The sequence below is a fragment of the Bombus vancouverensis genome, chromosome 5, assembly GCF_051014615.1.
Source record: "Bombus vancouverensis nearcticus chromosome 5, iyBomVanc1_principal, whole genome shotgun sequence".
NCBI classification, from domain to species: Eukaryota; Metazoa; Arthropoda; class Insecta; order Hymenoptera; family Apidae; genus Bombus; species Bombus vancouverensis.
In genome coordinates, this window is record NC_134915.1 from 14,193,555 (window position 1) to 14,217,972 (window position 24,418).

Consider the following 24,418-nt stretch of genomic DNA (forward strand, 5'->3'; position numbering starts at 1 on the left):
GATACTGCTTCCTTCTTTATATGATATATAATCAAGCAAATTCTGCTAAAGTATAATATAGACACGTACTTCAAATGAAATGAAAAAAGAAACATAGGCAAAACTGTTTTTAATTTCTTTGTCTACATTGAATATAAATTTGAAAAATATGAAAAATTACGTTTATAACTTTGGCTGTCGAACGAATACGATCGTGGCAAAGTGTTCAACTTGCTTAAATTGAAAGTAACGTAACTTTTAGGTAATCAGAAGAATAACAACGTGTTACATAAAAATGTTACATAACAAATCATCCGTAAGAGTAGAAAAGAGATCTTTTTACGATACGCGGCGATATTAGCGATAAAAGTTATTTTCAATTGCTCCCAAAATATTCAAGGTTGAAAAACACTGAACTATTTATATATATGTATATAGATACGTATGTAGCTGAAAGCTGTATACGTACATAGTAAGATCATAAATTGAAACGTTAAACTTTAAACGGTAATACCGATCGATCTAGCCACGCTCAGGGTTGCAAGAGAATTATTTACCTGTCTGTTTAAAAAAAAGGAAATAGTTCCGAGTGACAATATCGTACAGGCTTAAACAAAGTTCTCGAGCTTTTTATCTCCCCTAAGATGTTTCAATATGCAGATGTTTCAACAGCAAGCGCATAAATTTTAATTTTGCGACCTCGCTATATCGTTTCCAGCTACGATATATATATATAGTACTCTTGTTTGTTTACATATCTAATCACTTGTAGACATATTTCAATTCAAAATATCTCAACACATCCAAAGTTCTTCATCTGGAACGTAGTCTATGTTGTATAACTGTCATTTATATACCTGAAACTGTACACAAGTACTAAACCTATAAATAGGATGTTTTGGAAACTTCAATGTAAACGATTCAGAGTAAAAGAATCTATTTGAACTTTCGACAGTGTTTGATTATATGTGATTATACTACTCTTAAGAATTTTCCCAGTAAGTGATTGAAAGAGTGCTGAAAGAATGAATGTGAAACACCCAATTGTAGTGATCGTTGGAGGAGGAAGCGGTATCGGTTGCACCTGTGCTGAACAGTTTTTGAGTTCCAAGGCTGAGGTAATTCTTTGTTGACTGTAAAAATTTGGTTGACGGTAAGGATGAAAATTTAAATTTAAATTTGTTAGATACGTTCGCGATCTGGTTATTTTCGTTCAAGTATTAAATTTACCGAAACGAAGAAAGTTCTGAAATAAAAAAATATCCTCGTACAAAATCTGGTAATTTTTATTCAAATTGTATTCGTAATTTCGTTCAGTTCGTGGCAATTTTGGATTTACCAGACTCAAATGGAAGAGTCGTAGCGGATACATTGGGCATTCAGCATGGTTCACACCGTGTGGATTTTTTCGCCTGTGATGTCACAAAGGATGAGCAAGTACATGGTAAGATACGATAAGTAACAAGAGTAAATTGAAGCTTATTTCATTAGAAAAAAATATCAAAATCAATAGATCGATTTAATTTAAACAGCGAGCTTCGATAAGATCGCACAATTGTTAGGGAGCTTCGATATTCTCATCAATAGCGCAGGAGTTTTGACCAATGGAGCAAACTGGCAAAGCATGATAGATGTGAATTTCGTAAGTATATCGTCGTATACTTTTTAAATTGTAAATAAATAAATTCAACTATTACTTATAGATGTGGATGTTTATGCATTCATGGGAAATTAGACGTACTAGTAAAAATTAGATACCGTATATGCAAAAATAAATACAATACTCAGCTAGTTGCTTTTGTAATGAATTTTTCAGCAACCAAGTAACTAATCCCGATAGAGTCGATCAATTTCATTTCTATGTGATTCGATTAACTATTCGTTTCGATGCTAATTAATAATCATTGCAGACTGGACTCGTACGTACGACGCTAAAGGCCATCGATTTGATGGGTAAACACAGAGGTGGCAAAGGTGGCACAATAGTAAATATTTCCTCCCTGGCTGGTCTGACACCTGTAATTTATTATCCAATTTATGCTGCAACGAAACATGCCATCGTTGGACTTACCAATAGTTTAGCGGTAAAACTAGCTTTAAAAAACACACACACACACGCACACAGTTACTTAAAGCGTGATATATTATATAATTATTATACTACTAAATAATAAAATAATTTGAACAATATTTAAAAAATTAATATCGACATTACAACGATCGATTAAATTAAGGAAACATTAAAATATGCTTAAAATATACCATTCTTTTATACAGCTCAGTTACAATGAAACTGGCGTTCGTATGATGCTGATGTGCCCTGGCCGTACACACACTCCCTTCGTCACAAACTTGTACAACTTTGAAAATCCACATTTAAATTTCATTAACGTTAATAGAGCGTTGATGTGTTTGAGAACAGCGGGTAACCAACAGTAAGTATTTTAGGAAATATGAAATAGCCGTCTTAGGATCATAATAATTTAATATTTAATACTCATATAGTAGGTTTAATCTATTAATCGAAGTGTAAAATATTTATACAACTAAACTCACAACAATCTAAACGTAATAATTTTTTAACAAGCACGAGGCAATTGTCGTTAAAGTATTCATGTTGCTAATGAAATTTTCTGAAGCAAATACGTAATAATGATTATTCTTTTCTTTACTGAAAATAATAAGCGAGAAAGATAAGGTCCTTCGGTATTTTTAGACGTTTAGCGAATTATATAAAAATAATTATTAATTTGTACTAATCTTTCATTTTCATAGGCCAGAGTGCGTGGCCAAAGCGATAATCCGGTTGATGGAGAAAGAAGGAAATGGCGCTATATGTTTGGTACACGATGGGCAACCACCTTATGTCGTTAATATTCCGACACTCGATAATTTAGTGAAGCGTCCCCTTTAGAGATAAACTACATCATATTTGCGAAATCTATAAGCATAAATCACGTAAAGTTTCTGTGATTTCTTATCCATCGATAATACGATCATTTTATCGATCGTCGCCTTAATATTTGATTTTAATTAATCGGTATATTTCGCGATTGATAACAAATACATTAATACATTATTACAAATTATCCTAAATGCAAATGTATCGATCGAGCTTATGGACTGGCAAAGTAAAAATTTTCTATATTGTTTTGTGCAAATATTTTTATAAAGTTCTGTGAAATAAAATATTAGCAACTGCAAAAATGGAAACAAGAATGTCGTTTTTTCGTAATGTGATCTTCATAACGTAATTTTATTTCATCTTATTCGTCCCTTACCGATCAAATCTAATAAAATGATTACACCATGAATATTTGTACAAATTCACATTTTTGCAAATACTGACAGACAAGTGAAAGTTCAGTGCAAATGTACTTTATCTCAAAAATATTGTATGATGCGTTATGATCTTGTCATGTGTTTACACGAATCGCTAAATTCCATGAGATACAAGAATTTGAGAAAAAAATTAATTTTAAGCTGCAGTTACGTTATTTACCATAAAAAGTCTATCGTAATGGAGCACTTGCGAAGGATCAAGTAAATTCGAATAATAATTGTTAAAATCATTAAGAATCACTATCCTATTTGAAATTGTAAACTATAAGAAACTCGTATATTTAATATAACAATCTCATTAAATATTCTTTTTCTCTACATTCGCAAAGTTTCCTCATAATCGGTTCAAATATCCTCGACATTAAATTTCTGGCTGTATTTCTTCTCCTTTGATTCTAGAAACGCCTTGAATAATCCCATATATCACATTCAAATTTTGATCAATTTCTTATCTAATTTACCTGTAATTTTTTTCATTCAGTTTTAAGTCGAAAGATTACACATATACTTATGTAACAGTCAGCTGTTTTTAATGAGTATACTCGTCATAAAGAAATGGCAATATTTTGTATTACGACGAGCCTTGTCAGTAATAAAATTAAAATGTAAAATAATCGTTTCATTGTAACTAAATTCTATATTGTAACAGCCACACGTACTCTGTGTTTGACGAGTATACTCGTCGTCGCTTACTTTTCGCGACACGTTTTAGGTGCACGCTTTTCAAAGAGGTCGCAACACCAACCTAATGCGTACTTTCGCGAGCAAATAAATATTTCCTGTATAATACTTCTCCTCTTACGCAGCGCTGTAACTCAATAAATCGACAGAAATAAACACGGCGTTTGCGGATACCATGGCACCTCGTGCCGAATTTTTTCTCCATCGATCGGCGTATAATTCGATCCTGTTTACCCGCAGATTCGCGGTCACGTTACCCGTCAGATAACCACGAGAGACATACGATCTCGATACGATTGATTCTCGATTTCTCGTATTTCATCGGTCACCGTTGTCACCTGTCGCCGTAAGAACCAGCCGCCAAGATATATTCGATTCGCGAGGTTTCGCGCGTGAACGCCGCGGCAACCACCGTCGTATCTGGTGAGAAATAAAACGGGGAAACATTCGTTTCTTTGCCAGCGATCGATCATGAACATCGAGGGTAAGATCGCGCTTGTCACCGGCGGGGCGAACGGAATCGGCTTCTGCGCCGCCCGAAAACTCCTTCGAAACGGAGCGAAGGTAATAAAACTTAATAAATTGTAGCAACGATGGTTATATAGTAAATGCAGAGAGTTTCGATTCTTAATCTTGTCATGTTCTTTCGCTCATTTTCTACGCAATTATATTTTTCTAACGTTAGGAGATATCCTAAGTTTCAACAAAATATGGAAACATACATATTGGTACGCATACTCGATTCTATGTTGAATATCATCTTCGATCGTACAAATCATGTTTGTTGATAGAACGAGAGTGAGATTGAAATATAGAAAGTTGTTGAAAATCGCAGCAGCGTTAGGAATCGAAATTCTCATAACCTGACTATTCGTCTTAATCCATTTAGGAGCAATAACTTATATAATGTCACATAATGTCACATGTTATGTTATATAATGTTATAGTATTGGCAGCACCTTGATTATCCCAACTGATTAGTTTCGATCAATTAAAATATACAATAGTTAATAAATTAATTTTAACATCGTGGCCAAAGTGCTGCGTAGGATTGAGAATAGTTGGTTGCAAGTAGCTTTGTACGTAGGTGCAAACCTTTATTGAGAAATAACACAAAAGTCGCGCGCAATTGACTTGACCTCTATACGCGAAATCATCTGAAAGAAAGTGTTCTAAAATTAGTATAGAGGAATATATGTATGTATGTACATAATTCCAATTATAACTAATAATATCGATGAATATCAGATAAGAGGCTTTTCTCGATTTTATCTGCAGGTTTGATGATGCTATTCAAAAAGAAGATATAAGATTAGCTTATCGATCGATCAGGTAAAAGTCGTAAGAACACTGCACGTCTAAAATCAGCACTTGGAAGAGATTTTCGGAAACAGTACGAAGGACCACCCTAAGAGTTCGTACAAATTCTTCATCTCTGCTTCGAAAATAACGAATTCCATGGGGAAGTCGCGAGGATCGTTGAGATTCTAATTCTTTTGGAATAACGTTCCAATCGGTAATCCTAGAAGACTGAGATTGTCGATCGACAAACTGACCCCTGGAAGGAGAAGAAAGTCAAATAGGGGTAAACATGATTTTCAAGCGACTACATCGATAATCACAGTCATTCGGGTCACAGTTCAGTTTTAAAGTCAAGTTTATCTGTAGAGTCTATGTTTGACTTCGTACACGAAGTTTTAATTCAAAATTGAGTCAAGAGACTCGATCATACATGTGTTTCGATTAGACAAGATTGGGTGGTCCTTCTGTCCCTACCAATCTTTTTTCATCCAATTTTTTCAAATTCGTATGGACATAGAAGTGTTCTATGGTAAATGTCCAAATCCTCTGAGCGAACCAGCTGCGCGTGATAAGTGTACTCTTATATATTTTAGACGGTAGCTCTGTTGGATCTGAACGATTCCGGCGGTGAGAGCGCAGCCGCTGAATTGAACAACGAGTTTGGCAAAGACCGCGCTATCTTTATCGCCTGCGATGTGTCAAAGAGCGAAAAACTTAAAGGTACTTGCAAATTATTAAAGTTTTCTTTATCTCTTGATAAGATTTAGATTGCTTAGATACGATTACCGCGGTCGTAAGAAACGAGGGCACAAAGCGAAAGGAAAAATCGTAATATCATAATAACCGATATATCTCGAAAGCATGTTCCAGCATAATACTGAAATAAATCTATATAAGCTGGAACCGATGGAACGATCGTTTTCTTCTAAATCAATGTTGTCAAACAAACGACGATCACAATAGAAAATTTCGTGAAGATAATTGTTACATAATATACTCCAAAGTCAATTACCACGAGTGAAATGATAAAAAGATAAATGGCACTTTATGTATAATGCTTACGTAGCTTTTATGTATTTGTGTATATCTAGATACTTTTTACCCATTAGCATAAATATGATTTAATCCGTAATAAAATTTGCATTTTACGAATCCACGTGTAATTCTAATGTTTATCGAGTGTAGGAGTGTAGGAGTTTATGTCCAATAATTCATTGATACATTACATTTTTATTTACCCTTTACAGAGCGTTTGAATGAATAATATTTATCACTAAATTTAATTTATACGCAGAATCGTTCAAAAAAGTTATCGACATGTACGAGACACTAGATATTCTCGTCAACATCGCGGGCATTATGGACGACGCGGATTGGGAAATAATGGTCGATGTCAACTACGTAAGAGATTTCTGCATCCTGCATACAAATATTATATAAATAAATATATATATAACTGTTGTTACTTAAGGTGATACCGTGACTAACAAGTATTTCCACGCCTACCCCGTAATTCAGCATTTGACAAATGAAATCACGTGCCCAAAATTTCTGCTTTCCGAATTCATTTACATAATTAGCAAGAAGTATGCAAATACCGAATTTCTTTCTTAATTTTTTGAACTTCGAGTAGCTTATTCAATTTATTGAAAGATCAGCAGCCTCTTCGATGGCATTCGTTTAACTTCATCTATATGTAAAAGTAAAAGACAATTATTATCGTGATAATAATCGTGATAATAATCTCATCCACGATAATTGATGTTTAAGGATTAATACCGTTTTGTTTGCCGTTGATAGAAAGGCATTGTTCATGGAACTATCTTGGGATTACATATTATGGGGAAGTATAAGGGTGGCAATGGTGGAGTCATCGTAAACATGTCCTCTGTAGCTGGCCTCGAAGGCATCCCTATAGCGCCAATTTATGGCGGAACGCAGTACGCCATTGTTGGTTTCACTCAGTCGTTGAAGGTAAAAAAGCAAAAGAAATTCTGCTTTGAATGGCAATATACAAAAAATGAAAATTTAAAATACATGAAAATACTTTGCGCTTTATTTTGCTTTTATGTCTCGTACTCAATACAAAGTTATTTCAAAAATGTCTAGCAATATTCTGGATACATTTTGGACATATTTTCTGAAAGCTTCGCGATATCTTCTAAGTTAAAATAAACATGAAATTGAAATTTTTAAGATGTCCCAGAAAATGTATTTTTTCCCAGTTGTCACACTTTTAAAATAAAATAGAGCATACACATCTACGCAATAAGCTTTTGTAATTTCTATGTACGTATGTAAGTGCGTATCTTCTTAAAGGAGTGAAAAATTCTCACAAGTGCCATTTCTGTGGATAAGATTTCTCAAAGAAAACATTTTATTCTCCAACATAGCATTATTATGAGAAAACTGGTATCCGTATGCTGACGATATGCCCTGGATTAACGACCACAGCTATGGCTGCCAGATTTATGTCCTCCAAAGAACACGCTATGGATCTTCTCGACGAAGAAACCGCGGCTATGGCAATGGCCACCATGCAGAAACAACCGTAAGCAGAGTGTACAATTTTTCATATTAAAATTCCATGAATTTTTTGAAAAAACAGCTGCGGCATCGAACATATGTTTATTTGCAATATTATACATTTCTAATTTCCAATTCCTCAATTTTCAATTTTATACAAAATTATCGTACAAAAAGATCATTTATTTTGTCGTTGCAGATGAAGTAGCTTATGGAAATCTTAACAAAACTTTCAAAGTTTGCAGCTTTCATTGAAAATAATATCACATAAATTTGGCTATTTGTCACTCGGATTTAGGAATTCCCTGTTCTTTACGTATCATTTCAATTCTGCTGAAAGTAAATTATGTATATCTTATTTAAAATTCCTTTCCCTTTACTGATTTTCCATTTTCCATTCATACTGGACACTGATTAAACAACATATCATTGTTTGGTGTTCAAAAAAAATATTTACTTAATATCTAAATACCAATACTTAAAATACTACCACAATATAATTGGTTCTAAAAAATATAGAGTATATCTTATCTTATCTTATCTTATTATATCTGAGAGAATAGATTATCATAGTTCAATGAATTATTTCACATATTAATTTCAATGTACACGTGATATTTTGACTCGTCTGATTCCATTAGAAAATGCATCTATTTGAATGAAATAATATTTGTTAACAGGCCAGAACATGTAGCCACTGCTATTATCCAATTAATCGAACACGGGAAGAACGGCGCCATTTACGTCATCGAAAACAATCAACCTGCATACGCGATCGAAATTCCTAGTTATAGCGCCTTAAAAGTCCCTATATAAACATTAATGTAACCAGAGGGACAAACCTAGTTAAAATATTATCAATTAGATATTAATTTCACTTATGAATAGCAAAAATCGGTTGAATTCGATTGCTGTATCTTTCCTTTTTCATTCAAAATTTATATTAATAATATTTTCGTTATATATATTTAGTTGTTAAGCAAAATAATTAAGTTGAAACTTTACCGATATTTGAATGACTTGGAAACGCGCGTTTCTTGCCCGCCATCTTTGTGACATCACGATTCTCTATATATGGTGTACGCTCATGTACATATATGACCATACTCTGGTATGTAGTTATGTATGTAAATTAAGTTAAAAAAATCCAAGTCTAGCACCGTTATATACGTAAGTTCAGTACGTGTTTCTCTTTAATTTTTAATTTTGTTTGTAATTTCTTCTTCATTAACGTTTCATTAACGTTTAAGGAAAGAAAATATACATTGATAATTATTGTTTACTGAATCCCTTAACATAATCAGTTCAATATGTACAGCAATCGAGTCATAATTCACTTAGATATTTCATATTTACTATTTTGTAAGTGTTATTATTTGATTATGTATATAATATTTATGCAAGTTCGTATTATTGGATATGTAATTGAAAGAATATAATCTAGGTAAAGAATAATTTTACCTAGCAAATAGTATAACGAGTACTATAAATGCTTTGGACGTTTTATATATCTTTATATATCTCTGTACGTGTATTTTCTTTTCTCTTAATTTTCTATAATTTAAGAAGTGAACTAATCATACATTCTGGTATTAAGACACACGTGATTTCCATAATTTATTATATTTTAAATACTCCTATCTCTGTTGCAAGCAGAAAGCAGAAGCTAGACAAAAATTTTGGGATTCCCCTTCTTAATATTAAAATATAAAATACGACAATGTAAATTGTCTGAAACAGCGTTTTAGGCGAAATGTTTCGTTGCTGAAAATTTATAATAAATCTCACTGTTCAATACAAAATTATAGTTAAAAGGATAATAAATGTAATCTATGTTAATGATTATTTATTTATTTATTATATAATGTTTCAAGTGTCTCCGTTTGTTACAACTACAAGTAACAGCGTGATGTAATGTACATTATAATTAAAACAGAAGAAGAAAGGAATATATGAAAGTATAAAATCATGAAAAAATACATTCTATTCATTTTAACTGTACGCAATTTATTTTTATCAAATGATTATTCTTATTACGAAAGGCGCGTGTAAGATCAGATCAAAAAGGAGTAAGACAGATTACTACATATACAGGGCGTTGGTTTTAAATCGAACATCCAAGCTATTTCTGCTGTTAAATGCTAACAATAACAAGGACTGACTAATTTTATTAGACCTTTTTAATTTTATTAGATTTTATTAGACTATCGTATTGCAAATAAGCAAAGACGCAAAACGGTATTCCTGTGTTCATGTTTCCTTGTCATTTCTTGTCTTTCAATAAAAATAAGGTTAACATATCTCTCTCAAACTAATCATTTTTAGACAAAACTATATTAATATTTTTTGGAGAGAACAAAAAAGAATATCACAAAGACTGGTGCATAAAGAAAGAATATGTAGATCGACTGAAGGAAATGTGAATGACTTTGCAGGCAACTGCCAGGATAGCCTTCAACAATATCTATGAAGCTTCTTATCGTTAGTAAAATTTGCTTACCTATAGTAGCGACGCAAATAACTTAGATTTTCGACTTAAAACCCCCTATATCTATGTTCTTACATGTTAATCGAAATTACGTATTTATGCATATGCCCTTTTATATAACACATTGCTCCATATTAATCTTTCCAAAACATATATTATTTTACATAATTTCATTCTGTAATCAGTCCTTCTTTGATTTCGAACGTCCATTTATATCGTCTACTGGAAAACCGAATATTTTTCAAAAACCACGGTAAGTGTTTCATGAAAGTGGTTATCGATGTTTCTTTCTTTAATTCAGAGTTATTCCAGTTCTTTCATTTTCATTTTTATTTTCAATTCTCGAGTCAGTAGCTTTTTATTTCAGTTTAGATATCGACACTGATAACCAACGATAGTTACAGTATGATCGTTACTCAATGTACATATTGCCAATTATCGTTAAACAGAAAATGTTGTTTCGAATGAAATCGAATCGAAAAAAATGTTTCATGAAAAATAGCTCCATAAGACAGAATGACGAATCGAAAATTTGCATTTTTTCCAATCATTGATCAATTAAATAGGGACAATATTAACTTAGTAACGACAGAATTCTTTTTCTATGAACTTTTCTTTTTTTCAGCTTTATGAATAATACATTGAAAAAGAGTACAAAATACATATTCACGTAAGATAGATGCTAGATGATAATATGAAAACATAAGAAATACCGTAGTCTTCCACCAACGTCACAAACGTGATCTTCTCCCACTACTTCTTGCTATCACTATCATTGCAAATCAACCAATAGGAAGATTCTGTCGTAAATCTTATATATCTTAGTTACCTTATAAAACCTTTTCAAGCAATAGACATATCGTACAGAACTGGCGAACGAGAAATACTATTCTCACACTTCGTATCGTCGTAAACAAGAACACTGAAAGTACAGTCAGCATGTAAGAGAGTGATATTTCATCATCGAGTGCAGAAGATTAATAAGTCTAATTCTATAAATTAGTCAAAGTCAGAACTCTGAAAGAAAGAACGTTACACATTCTTTGCTTAGGATCTTTTTCACTTGTTTCCTTGCTTCTTTTCTTCACGGATCAATAATGAAGAGGAAAAATTTCTTTTCAGACAATGAACAACGTACAGGACAAGACAGTTTTAATCACCGGTGGAGGCAGTGGACTCGGTTTAGTTTATGCTGAGAGATTACTGCAAGATGGAGCGAAGGTAAATTTTCATAAATAAATCATGAAAATCTTCACTTCCTGCCACGGACTTATTATTTGTTAAAAATAATGATATCGTTTATAGGTAGTTGCTATCATTGACCTAGAAATCCCGTCCGTAGAAATCGCAGTGTCCCAATTGGAAGTAGAATTCGGCAAAGGAACCGCCAAATATTTTCCATGTGATGTAAGCAATGCTGAACAATTCGAAGGTATTTTGAAATTAGCTACTGCACATAGCATTCGTTCTCTGTCGTTTTTCAAAATAACGTCATTTGTCCCCGTTATTTGGGTTCTCGATTTAACGTATCGATCAAATCTTTTGTTATTGATAATTGTGATTTTCCAAAAAGAAAAAAACCAACCAAAAGAATGTGCGAAATCAGATACAATTATCATTCATTATTTTGGAATAAATAGTTTCTTGTCGGTCATTTGTCTTTATAGATTGAAATCAGATAGTTTATATACTTGTATTAAATATCCTGTAACATTTGTATATATTTTCAAATTTATTTCTAACTTGACTAATGATATACTATAACATGATAATCGCGTTTCATAACAGTGATAATGTAATTTTACTTTGTATCATTAATTGACAATTAAGAAAGGATAATTATTTATTTATTCTTTCTCAGTTCATCGGGTTATGATTTACTGTAATTTTGCAGCAACCTTCAAAAAAGTTTGGGACACTCTGGGTGGCCTGGACATTCTTATTAACAATGCTGGTTTACTTAATGACTTAAAATGGCAGCAAACTATTGGCGTGAATATTGTAAGTACAACATTTCTACGAAAGACAATATCACAGTCTGTTGAGATGTAGAGAAGAGTAAGTTAAAGTATTTGTTGACAAAGAACGCTGTCGATCTCTTGAGCTTTATAAGCATATTCTGAAATTTGCATACTTCATGCTGTAAAACCGAAGAAATAGTATCGTTCGTTACTTGCTTCACGTTAAAAAAATTATTATTTCGTATTTGCGTGTTTTGTATTATCATATATGTAATTAGAAAAATTACAACATCAATGATGTAGATAAGATAATTAACGAAAAATTTTATAAAGTAAAAACTCTATGAAAAAAGAAATGTGGTTAAATGATTAACATTAGCTTCAAATTATATACAAGGTGATTGAAACAATTATTCTGAAAAATGCATTGGTATGTTTCATGTTGTAAAATTGAAAAATCATTTAACACTATGACGATCGACTGGTTTCAAAGGATAGCTTTTACGATGTTTATAGAGAAACTTAATAATTTCAACTGAATATATTATATCTCGGATGACAGTTGAAAACCATTTCTGTAGATCTGTAAACGGACGACTTTAAATTTAACGTAAAGTTATTAGATATACCGTGGATGTATATCGATCTTTGTTTTGTACTTCTTTCTTTGCCTTCGATACTTCCATACTTTTTATTTATTTAATTTATACTATATATATAATTTTATGTTACATACATTACGTACATTCTGTACTTCTTTGTATCCTTAAATTTTCGTTTGTAGCTTGGTCATAGTAATAATTACGCTAATAATTGAGCCATTCAGAAAGCATATTCGTGTTCTCCACAAATTCTCTTCATTTTTTATATCATCCTCACAATAGAATATTAATCGTATACTTATGTAATGTAGCAACGAAGTTAACACGCATTTGATGAGTTCGTCTTTCTGGAAACTCAGTTTAGAAACTAACATGACACCACTATAACATCATTGGTAATAACATTAATTTCTAATCACTAATTTTTGATAACGTTAATCGGTATTAATGTTGATTAGTAATTTGATCAATTGTTTCAATTTAAGAACGGCGTAATCCAAGGATCTTTGCTCGCTTTGGATTATATGGGCAAACACAAAGGTGGCAAAGGGGGCACCATAGTAAACATCGCATCGATCATGGCTCTGAAAATCTTCCCTGAAGTACCTATTTATTGCACCACTAAACACACTGTCTTGGCGTTCAGCCGTTGCATACAGGTAACTATAATGCATACAGAGTGAGTCGAGGCACGTAAAAAGCACGATAAGAGCTGGTTCAGCATTCTAAAATAAAAAAAAAAGCGTTCATATAAATACATTCCCGACGTATGATCTCGTTCTTGAATAACAGCTTGTTTTGTGTTTACCTATAATAGTTACATACCTACGTTCAGTGAAATTGTTCCAATTTTCCAACAAGGCGTCGTAGATCGTCGAGTTTGTTCGAACAGCTTACAATTTTTTACGATTTGTAGGCAATTTTGGTCGCCAGATTGACGGTGATTTTCAACTGACGTATCAGAAACAAGAGACTTTTTAATTCCATCGTAGCTAATAATCGAATGAATTCATTCTCTTTCGATCGAATGATTATGGATCGAATGAATCGAATAAAACCAGCACGATCTATCGTCCGTTTGCCACGAAATCGTACATTTAAGTAATTTCGTATTACAAAATAAACACAAAACTCGAAAACAAGCTGATAGTCAGTGTGTGTTCATATGAATTGTCCTTTTTACTTTAACGTGCTGAATTAACACTTACCGTACATCAACTCTGTATAAACAAATGTATATTGTCAGATTGGACAAACGACTGATAGAGATTCGTGGCCATAACTTTTGCCAGTTTTGTCATAGGATTCATTTTCAGAAAATTAAATATAAATTTAGAATTAACAAGTATACATTAAATACTTTGTGTCGATTCAATTTCTTATATACAAGCTATATATTGTAAGCCCTATATGTATTGGTTTGTTCAAGAATTTCCATTTTGTACGTCGTATTTATTACAGCATTTATATACTAATTGATTCCAAGTAAATGTATTACATTTCATAACGTTTGACAGTACTATCGTATGACAAAGAAAAATTGAATGCTATGTAAATGAAAAATGGAATCTGATAAGTAAATGTACTACGTTTCATAACATTTGACAGTAGTTTCGTATGACAAAACAAATTTAATGCTATGTAAATGAAAGGTGGAATCTGATAAAAAGTAACATTTCATTGGATAATGACAGTGTATAGAAATACTTTTTGTAACTTCGCAAGAATACTGCCCCAAAAATTTATACGTTTATACCAATTGTTTCAGGAACACTTTGACAAAACTGGCGTTCGTGTTCTTGTACTTTGCCCTGGTGCCACAGCAACGCCGATTTTAGATGAAATGACAGAGAAATCTTTAGACTTTGTTGAAAAGAATGCTGTTAAAACAATGCAAGAATCACTGCTGGTACAACCGTAAGTACTCACTTACTTGTTACTCACTTCGTTTCACAGTTTCGAACATAATCTGAAGCTGTTTGAATATAGAGGAAATGAAATGATGCCCTTAATGTAATATAAATGATATTACAGAATATTGTTTTTGTTTTTATATCACCAGAACGCAACACGTAGGAAGAGGCATGGTACAGTTTCTCCTGAAAGGTGAAAATGGAGCTGTCTGGGTTATTGAAAACAAAAAACCACCATATGCTGTTGAGTTTCCACCTTTCAAAAAAGTGGAGGTGAAGCTCTAAAGATGAATGACTAATCTTTTGTATTGTATTATTGACTTGTCCCATTTTGTACTTAAAGAGAACCTCTGAAACAAGTGAAATTCAAATAATGGTATTTGAAGTACTTTATCAAATTGCAAGCTAGCATACGTAACGTAAAAGCGACATTTTTCTTAAAACAAATAAATTATTAAAAGCGAAAACCTACCGTGTCAGATAGATTTTTCACGTTATATGCGAAAAGCGATATCTTTAAGAATTGTAACTAGAATTGAGTATAAGAATATTGCAGGAAATAAACGCTGCTATATAATTACTTTATTGATCAAAATTATTTGATAGAAGATCGCCTTTAGAGTATAAAGTGAAAAATCTATTTGGCCAGAAACTTTTATACACCACTGTAAGTCACAAAAATATTCACTTTTTCGTAAGTAAAATGAAAATTAAACTTACCACTAAGTAGAACTAATTCAAAGATCGACCAAAAGCGCTAAACTACACGTCGAAGCTTCTCGCGGCTCTCGTAAGCAATAAAGATCAAGGGACGTCACGTTTTGCAATGGATCATCGATGCGGATAACGAAAGATTCGTGCCCTCGTTAAACATGATGGCGCGCAAGAGGTCGAAGATCGCGACACGAAAACAACTTCTTTCGTATCAGTTCGATACGAAATACTTTCAGTACAGAAACACATCCAGTAGCTACTAAGACACTGTCTGTTTCGATTTTCAATTTCAATAATTTACCTTTAGATTTCTTCCTTTCCTCTCTCTCTCTCTCTCTCTCGCGCGCGCTTCTCTTTAGATTCTTTTATCTCTCGTTTCCCTATCTACGTAAATGAGACAATTAAAACAGCAATCATTTTGCAGTGAAAATCGCGCGAGGCTGTTTCACAAACGTTTTAAGTTTACCATATCGCGTATTTGATCGACAAGTTTGACTCTTTTAAAAGGGAACCATATGGTGAAAATAATTTACAGTACTCCGAGTACACGATTCCTTTCGTATTTATATTATTTTGGACGAAAAGAAAGTGTCGGCTATTTATTTCATATTTTTCTTCGCGACAAAGGCATAATATAGTAAAATATGCAAATCAAGGATAAAAGAGTCATTGTAACGGGAGCTGCAGGTGGCTTGGGTATGACTATTAGCAGAGAACTGCTGCGAAATGGTGCATCCGTAAGTACTTGTCATCTTGATAATCATTGAGAAACTTTCTGAGAGAGTGACATGTTCGTTTGATTTTCACAAGTATGAAGAGAACCAAGTTCTTTGAGAATTCTCTATGATAATCGATTCAAAAGTAGTTGATATAAAAAAAAAACTAAAACTAAAACACTTGCAATACAGTTTACTCGATTCGCCATTTTATCTTACGGACTTTCTTTTTTCTCAAAAACTCTTCTATGATAACCATGACTGCAGAAAGAAAATAAAACAAAGTTTAATACTTTAACGGAGAGTGTCTGCTACAGAGATTAGAAAAGATATAAAAGATTTACGCTAAACGTGGATGCGTGTACTCGTAATGAAAAATAATTGCAGGTAATAGCAATGATAGATATCGAGGAGGTAGCTGGCAAGGAAGCGATGAACGTGCTGAACGCAGAATTCGGCCGCAATCGTGCTATATTCTTCCAGTGCGATGTCGCGAACAATTCCGAATTCGATGGTAATTACATTTTTATACAATATACAATGCAAGTTTTCATACGCGACGTTGTGACCGACGACAATGAGTTTGATTTTGTCTGAGATTGTTAAACGTCGTTGAAGAAACCGATGAAGTGACTTTTTAAGAAATTCGTGAGAGATGGTTCGACCTCTTTAAAAGGGAACTCTCTAAATACTTTGGTTTTTATTTTCGTTTTCTTCAGATATCGATGGTTATCCATCGTGGTAATTAATTCGATATATTATGTTAATTAATATGGATATGTTTTAGCACGCAAAGTTATTGCCAGGTACCGTATAAATCATTACAGATTATTTCGATTATTAGCATATTTATTAAGATACTCGTCGATTAATTATTGATTCACGTTACGTTTTAATCAACTATCCAAATACCTGTTCCTTCGGATCTACGAAAAATAGTAGCGTTAAATTATGCTTGATTTGAGTAACAGATACTTTCAAGAGAGCTGTGAAGACACTCGGCGGTCTGGAGATTCTAGTGAACAATGCTGGTATCATTAACGAGAGCGATTTCACTAAAACCATCGATGTAAACGTGGTAAGCAACAGCAAGAACAACGACGTTTATCCGAATGTAATATTCTTGCAACAGAATAGAGAGCTTAGGATCAGAGATCTAGACGATGGCTGGAACCATTCGAGTTTCTTTCACATTTCTGTTATCTCGGATTCTCGATTATTTAACTAATAAATTAACAAACAAGATAGAAAGAAAGATAACGCATAAATGTAAAAGTTAAAACCTAGGAGTTTCAGCGAAATTAAAAGTAAATTAAATAAACGAAGTAAAATAGCTTGAATAATTATATGATTTTCTATTGCATTACCTGCAAATAATTTCAACGATGAATAATTATTGACTGTATATATATAAAATCTTGCGACTAAAAGAAAAATATCTAGCATTTCATTCAGGAAAAACTGATCAGAAACAGCGTAATATCGATGATATCGAACGTCTTAGGATTTATTGTTGCAATTCGTTAATTGAGATCGATTTGCGTAGACAGCGGTGATACGAGCGACGCTTCTAGGAATCCAACAAATGCAAAAGGACTCCGGTGGCAAAGGCGGTGTTATCGTCAATATATCGTCTGTGGCTGGTCTGTATTCTTTATCTCAGCTTCCAGTATATTCCGCTACGAAACATGCAGTGGTTAGCTTCAGCCGTTCGTTCGCGGTACGTTATGGTTCATCGAGAAACGTCGTACACAGTTATTCTCAACTTCATGCCTGTCGACACTTCGATCCTTAATTTCGATGGTAATTTTGCAGCAACCTTATCATTACGAAAGGACTGGAGTAAGGATAATAGTGCTGTGTCCCGAGCTTTCTCAAATGTCCAATGTAAAAAATTCAGAAGTAAATCCGTCGCAAGATCAACTGATACAGAAATATTTCCGAAGGTATTTTCAACGAAGTAACAATTACAGAAATATTTGGTTTTGGAACTAGGTCCAAAGTTTGGAAGAATTTTGACAGAGCGTGTTCTTCGAATAATTAAGAAAATATTCGAATTATATTGGAATGAGACTCTTGTATCTTTTCTATTTGGAGAATCTTGTATCTTTTTTATTTGGAGAATAAGTTTGTTGCGATTGATTGGGTTTTTCTGAGAATTATAATATTTCAAAGATGAAGGAGAGCAGAATGGATTTTTGCATTTATGACTGTTGAAAGACTCTTTGAAGCTAAAATTCGAGCATTAATTACACACTTCGGCAACGTTCGCCTAAAAATTGACGCTAACTCTTCAACTTTATCTAATACCTTTTTTCTTATTGTCGTTATTTCTATGTCCTTATTACTATTACCAAGCCGCTTTATTGTATCAGAGTGGACAGCGTGGCGCACGGACTGGTTTACGTGGTGAGATGCGCTCAGAACGGAAGTATATGGATCAGCGAGGATGGAAAACCTGTCTACGAGATACAATTGTTCGACAGCCTACCGCAAAAGCATAATGATTCCATATTGGAAGAAAACGAGCGTAAAATGCAAATAGATTAAATCACTGAATTCTGTAAATAGACAATATTAATATGTTATGTGCGTGATGTATATATTATTTTGTATTACTCTTACTCATGGTGTTTTTTATGTTTGCATAATTTACGATAAAAGTATCTGAATGTAATAAATAAATGGCGATAAGCAAAATACGCGTTTGTAATCGACCTGACAAATCAAACTACACGAAGAAAAAAAGGAAACGATATTGAAAGTTTCCGTAGGTTTTCCTATTATTTACATATTTAACACGTCATCTTTTTCTTTCGTTATTTTATTTATATTATGGCAAACCCAAAGCGGATTGCGTTTAAACATTGGCATCGTTCGAAAAGAACACCGTGGTATAAAATTTTAATTTGGTCTAGATTTACGCATCTAACAAATACATATACACACTTATCTGTTTATTTAAACAAGGACAGATTTAATTTAACTTACTTATATCTCGTTCCAATAATTATGAATTTTCTCACAACTTACTTGATTTATGAAATCCTCGTATTTAGCAGGTTAAGAAAGCATACATCGAACAAAGACAGAAAAGGAAGTAATTATATCGTAATTACACATATGACTATCGACTTCTTCGCATGTCAGTTACACTACAGATAAACCAACTTTCTATGGTCGAAAAAATTCATGCCAGTTGATGTGCGCTATCATCGTGTGGCAACGTAACAAACAACGTGTATCTCAAATATTCAAGTTAATTTAGTTTTAGATACGTAGAATTGAGAAAAATACATAAAATCGTAGAGTTGTGCTATAGAACTGGGCACGGCCTGATTCCTCGTGAAAAAAGAATATAGAATAATAGATATAATAGAATAAAATGTTTTCACTCTCGGTTATATTTTCAAGGAAATAGAGTTTGAACGTGTTCAGTTAAGAATTGACCTAATTGACGAGTATGACAACTTTTCAAATTTATTTTTCTCGGAGAAAAAGCACCTTGTGAAAAAATTGTATTTTACGTTTTCAACTTATTTTCACACGTACAACAAACTGCTATCGATTATTTAATTTTACCTAGTCAGCAATTAGCCACGTTCCTGTAGACTCGATAAATTTTCAAAGTCTATTTTCTCGAAAACTAAGCCGAGAATAAAGCAATTTTATTTTATATCCTTTTCTAATTTGTTTAAAAGGAATCACGATGTGCTCAATTTTACGTGTTAGTCGATCGTTACCTTTGTAAAGGAGAAGTCTATATTCTACACCTACAATTCGTAATTTATTCACTGATATTGTTAATGGGTTAATTAATATTCAAAAAGTTTATCGTTCTTGTTTACGTGATTAGTATTCAACTTCTCTAAAAACGCGCGATATGCTTCCATAAGCTTATTTATCACAGGAAGATGGCACGGGCAGTGGTAAATTACAAAATAAATTTAAAACAGCAGTGCTTGTAACATTATCGATACCTTTATTCTTTACTCGTTAATGTGCGGAATTGATCAATACATCTTCTCTTCGTTTAATGAGTATTATTACTAACTTCTGTACTAAATATTTCTTATTATGTTCGTAACAGTCGTCTATCTTAAACTATTATACGGTACGTTCATACTATTCATTCGTATATTCAACGTTTATAAAATTGTAATCGTTTCTCGTATCACTAACAGTTTTAATTCTCTTCTGTTGGAATTGAAAAATTGAACAATTAAAAATCGAAAGATCAACGAGGCTAGGCTGTGATATATTTCTTCCGACCGATCTTCATTTGTAAAAAGAAAAATAATTAACTAGATAGTTCTCCAAGTCTTTCAATAAAAAGAATAATGATTCACGCCAATAAAAATTTCATTTTCTGCGTCAAATTTCTCACAAAATTATGATTTATTCAGTTTGAGAACCCTAAAAAATGTACGCTTCGCGGGAGTAAAAATATGTTTTTGGACACTAGCGGTTACGGTATTTTCTTATCAAGGACCACTGGAAACTCGATTGATCGAGAGACCATGGGTCTCTTGAACTTTGATTCGAATCTTTTATCGTATAGAGAGAAAAAAAAGACCAACAACTCTGAGAGATTGCTGCTTGGCCCCGTTCCTTCCTACGTTTTCTCGCGTACCAACCATGCAAGCATATACTTAGTATAATACGTGTCGTTGTATAAAGGTGACGACTATTTACGTTCACGTGGTTACACGCAAGCGATTCTTAGGTAGCAGATAATTCGTTTGCGAAACGTTAGAGTACGTGTACAAAACGTTCTAACCAGATCGAGTGAATGATAACCTGATAATATTCTGCTTAATATAATATCCACGTCTATAGTTGCAGATTGCTTCGTCAGCCGTAGAAGGTTTCGAATAATATTCTTTGAATGGCATAGAGATATCTACATAAATATATGATACAGAAAAGAATCTGTGCAAATTCAGAATCAATTGCATCTGACATTTTACTACGTATATGATGAATAATAGCAATTTTATAAAAATATTCTTACCATTTTCGAACTCGTCCCTTTTAGAATCGAATTCTTTTTCGATTAATTGTATCATGGACAGTGAAAATTTCATTTAAAGAATATTACTGAATTGTCATTTTATAATTCTAATCCTTCCAAGATCGAGGTGTCTTTTTCCAATTGCACGTGAAATTTTCTTGAGAATGTTAAGAAAATTTTACATCGTTTAGTGTAGAATTCAAACACTTGCCTGATTAGTTAAATGCCAAACGATAAAAATGGTGATGATTTATTTACGAACATTATTTTTAAAAGTAATTTCGACGGTAAAATCGGAGAAACGTAAAGAACAGGACGTCGTTCGTCATTATTCTAAAATGATAAGCTCGAAAAATACGCATAAAGAACTGAATTGTTCTTATTTGTATTCTTGAGACGAATGATTTATATTTATCTATTTCTGCAGCTTTCAAAGTATTTTTAATCGATATAAGGATCTTCATTGAATGTTAGTAAACGATTCTTGTTATTATTATTGTAAATGGCGCATTGTAAAATTTATAATTATTCATATTTTAAAAAATTCGTTTTTAAATCTGCACACCCTATATCTTCATTCAAAATTAGAACCTCTGTTTGTCTAATACTTTCAATCGATTATGCAATAATATCGTAACAATGCGATCAAATTCGTCAGTCGAAATCATTGCTTTTTCTTACGAATTTTGGTGGAAGAAATAAAATATGTGAAAATTAAAGAAAAAGAAAAAGGAGGATGGAAAGAGGAAGATAAAGAAAATACAAGGAAAGTTAAATCAAACAAAAGAAAGGAAACTAAGAGAAATTAAATATTAAGATAAAAGGCAAAGTATGATGGAGAGAACCGAAAATTTAATTTAAATTAATTATTTTATTTGAAAAATTAATGTAATTTAATGGACTGAAAAACAGAAAAGGAATCGTTGAAAAGTAAACTATAATAAAAGAGACGAAACAGAAAAGAACGAGGAAAGAAAGAGAAAAGGGAAGAAGAAGAAAAAGAGAATGCGTTGTTTCTAGCCTGTTACTCGGAGTAAAGTTCACCGCGAACCGAATCATACCAGATTCGCGATGCGCCTTTAAAACGCGTGGTTTCGCCGCGATTTATCACAACTTCGCCGAGACGAACACATTAAATGCACTTTTTTCGCGATAACAGACCTCGAAGCACGAGCTGCGCGTACGTCGACACTTTATCGCAGCTGCGCGCCACACGACACCGCGCAACTATGTTTTCCAAGGCTTGAGACTCAACCACATCCGGCGAAACAGTAGTTTCAGCCTTTTGCAACGAAAAGAAAAACCGAACTAAGAATAAAAAAGGAAGATAATCGCGAAAAGTGAAATTTAGAATAATATAATTCTTCTCAAAAGTCACTTTATCCTCTGTCCTTATTTTAATAAGAATTACACAATCGAATCCTGATGACTCGATCCTCTATACTCTATAGGACTGTAATGTCGTTCATTTTCTTCCATTCTGCTGTAAAAAACCTCCACAAGTCAGAATACACTGACTCGTTGCAAAACTAATTTGAACGCTTACCTTAGAAAACTGTTACATTCATATTGTATTGCGATATATAAAATATTTTCAAATTTCAATCCATCAGATTTGATGAGCAAACTAAAGCAAACTAATAATCCAAGACGTATTTGCAACGTACAAACGGTAACAAACTATCATATTTTTCTTCCTAAACCTCTCTTACTTGAAAAACTCGATAAAACAAAATCTCGGTGACTGAAAGATTTCGCACTTCTCTTGAGGTTCGAGTCATCAAGGTTCGACAGTATTACGGATTTTCCCTTCACTTCTTTTTCTTCTCGTATAACAAACAAATGTAAAGTCAAAGATTGAAAAAAATCATTGATAAATCAAGTTTAGTACATCAAAAAATATCACATGACGCACTTACAAGAGATTTCCTCTAATCGCCCTTCCTTCGCAGTCCATCAAAGTTCAACGATGAATCGAGGAAAGTGGATAGGCGCCGAGACCTGTAGGAATTACCAATGATATAAGAGAGATGGATGGGTCATAGAATTTGTATCATAAGATCACTGCACCATAATTGCATTTATAGAATCGGCAATACGCATGAAGCAATCTAGCATCGATATCATACGACATTCCCACATTTAACAGTTTGTTTCGTAATTTTTCTGTTTTCGCGAAATTCCTGTGAAAGAATGATGTAACCGTATGATAAAGAATCTAGTGCAGAATATGCAACATATTTTACTTAATCTCTAAAACTCTTATGATTATTATTATTAATATTACAATTAATCATATTCATTAGTATGATTAATATTATTAATCACAATATCAATTAATCATAATTAATATTATGGTTAATATTATCGCAACATAAATACTCTCTTGTTTATATATATGTATATATACTATTATAATTTAATTGTAATGCCTTTGAGAAGATAGTGTGATCGTATCGTATAATTGTAATTTAAATACGGATATAAATGTAAATTTTATAATACCAAGTATATACATAAATTTCATTTTTACAAGTCCTCTAGTGGCTTTAAATTTTCCAAGACCTTTCAACAAAATTTGATAAATTGAAAAGAATTTATGATAATTTATATATTTTCAATAGAATCCACAATTTAACACGTAGACTTTTATATAGATATTGAATTTTACTAATCCTAATAAATAAAAAAATCTACTACTACTACAATAATATTATACTAATTTTATATTACAATATCAATTTACATCATAACCTAATTTATTTTTACCAATAATAATTTACATTACAACATCATAACCTAAAAAGCATTAAAGAACAAAATTAATAATTTGAAAGATATCCAAAGTATCATTACAAAACATTTATACCCGTAATACAGAAATATAACTGCCAAATTGATAATAAAATACAACGAATTCAATTAAAATTTTACCTTCGATTGTAATTAACTAAAATTCTTATTAGCACATCATTCACTGACATATCTTTTACCTGACGCATACAATTAAAACTGCGTATACAACACAGAAGAAATCGTGTTTATCGATAGACTGCAGTCATCGAAGCATAGTGTAATTGGGTTTATCGCGAGAGCAGACGCCGCCACTGCGTTGAAATTCCTTTCCGAGCGATCAGCAAATGCGCGATAAGAGATCCCGGCTGAATTAATTACTTTCGA

At 32.6% G+C, this 24,418-nt stretch overlaps 3 protein-coding genes and 1 long non-coding RNA gene across 4 annotated transcripts; 3 read left to right on the forward strand and 1 right to left on the reverse strand.

Moving 5' to 3' along the window:
• Positions 1–791: 791 nt before the first annotated feature.
• Positions 792–3,198, forward strand: LOC117158963 (15-hydroxyprostaglandin dehydrogenase [NAD(+)]-like). The gene is made up of 6 exons (XM_033338387.2): positions 792–1,097; positions 1,297–1,423; positions 1,512–1,621; positions 1,890–2,063; positions 2,257–2,414; positions 2,755–3,198. Exons 1-6 carry the CDS (start codon positions 1,005–1,007, stop codon positions 2,891–2,893), a joined length of 801 nt encoding a protein of 266 aa, XP_033194278.1. The 5' UTR covers positions 792–1,004; the 3' UTR covers positions 2,894–3,198.
• Positions 1,873–24,408, reverse strand: LOC143302681 (uncharacterized). Its single transcript, XR_013058389.1, has 3 exons — positions 24,173–24,408; positions 23,158–23,239; positions 1,873–1,995 (listed from the first exon to the last, which is right to left on the reverse strand). It is a non-coding gene; the product is annotated as an uncharacterized LOC143302681 (long non-coding RNA).
• Positions 4,403–9,669, forward strand: LOC143302680 (15-hydroxyprostaglandin dehydrogenase [NAD(+)]-like). The gene is made up of 6 exons (XM_076618618.1): positions 4,403–4,566; positions 5,898–6,024; positions 6,599–6,705; positions 7,105–7,278; positions 7,698–7,855; positions 8,511–9,669. The coding sequence occupies exons 1-6, from the start codon at positions 4,474–4,476 to the stop codon at positions 8,644–8,646; spliced, it is 795 nt and encodes a 264-aa protein (XP_076474733.1). The 5' UTR covers positions 4,403–4,473; the 3' UTR covers positions 8,647–9,669.
• LOC117158996 (uncharacterized) lies at positions 11,441–18,924 on the forward strand. Its single transcript, XM_033338448.2, has 12 exons — positions 11,441–11,539; positions 11,624–11,750; positions 12,213–12,319; positions 13,367–13,540; positions 14,650–14,798; positions 14,944–15,067; positions 16,150–16,245; positions 16,612–16,738; positions 17,196–17,302; positions 17,771–17,944; positions 18,040–18,170; positions 18,600–18,924. The coding sequence occupies exons 1-12, from the start codon at positions 11,444–11,446 to the stop codon at positions 18,772–18,774; spliced, it is 1,587 nt and encodes a 528-aa protein (XP_033194339.2). The 5' UTR covers positions 11,441–11,443; the 3' UTR covers positions 18,775–18,924.
• Positions 24,409–24,418: the final 10 nt, after the last annotated feature.

Coding starts and splice junctions, on each gene's coding strand:
- LOC143302680 (XM_076618618.1), top strand. CDS start 4,474: ATGAACATCGAGGGTAAGATCGCGCTTGTCACCGGCGGGGCGAACGGA. Junction 6,706..7,104: donor TAATGGTCGATGTCAACTAC/GTAAGAGATTTC, acceptor TGCCGTTGATAG/AAAGGCATTGTTCATGGAAC. Junction 7,856..8,510: donor GCCACCATGCAGAAACAACC/GTAAGCAGAGTG, acceptor ATTTGTTAACAG/GCCAGAACATGTAGCCACTG.
- LOC117158963 (XM_033338387.2), top strand. CDS start 1,005: ATGAATGTGAAACACCCAATTGTAGTGATCGTTGGAGGAGGAAGCGGT. Junction 2,064..2,256: donor GACTTACCAATAGTTTAGCG/GTAAAACTAGCT, acceptor TCTTTTATACAG/CTCAGTTACAATGAAACTGG. Junction 2,415..2,754: donor AGAACAGCGGGTAACCAACA/GTAAGTATTTTA, acceptor TCATTTTCATAG/GCCAGAGTGCGTGGCCAAAG.
- LOC117158996 (XM_033338448.2), top strand. CDS start 11,444: ATGAACAACGTACAGGACAAGACAGTTTTAATCACCGGTGGAGGCAGT. Junction 16,739..17,195: donor GAACAATTCCGAATTCGATG/GTAATTACATTT, acceptor TTTGAGTAACAG/ATACTTTCAAGAGAGCTGTG. Junction 17,945..18,039: donor GCTTCAGCCGTTCGTTCGCG/GTACGTTATGGT, acceptor GTAATTTTGCAG/CAACCTTATCATTACGAAAG.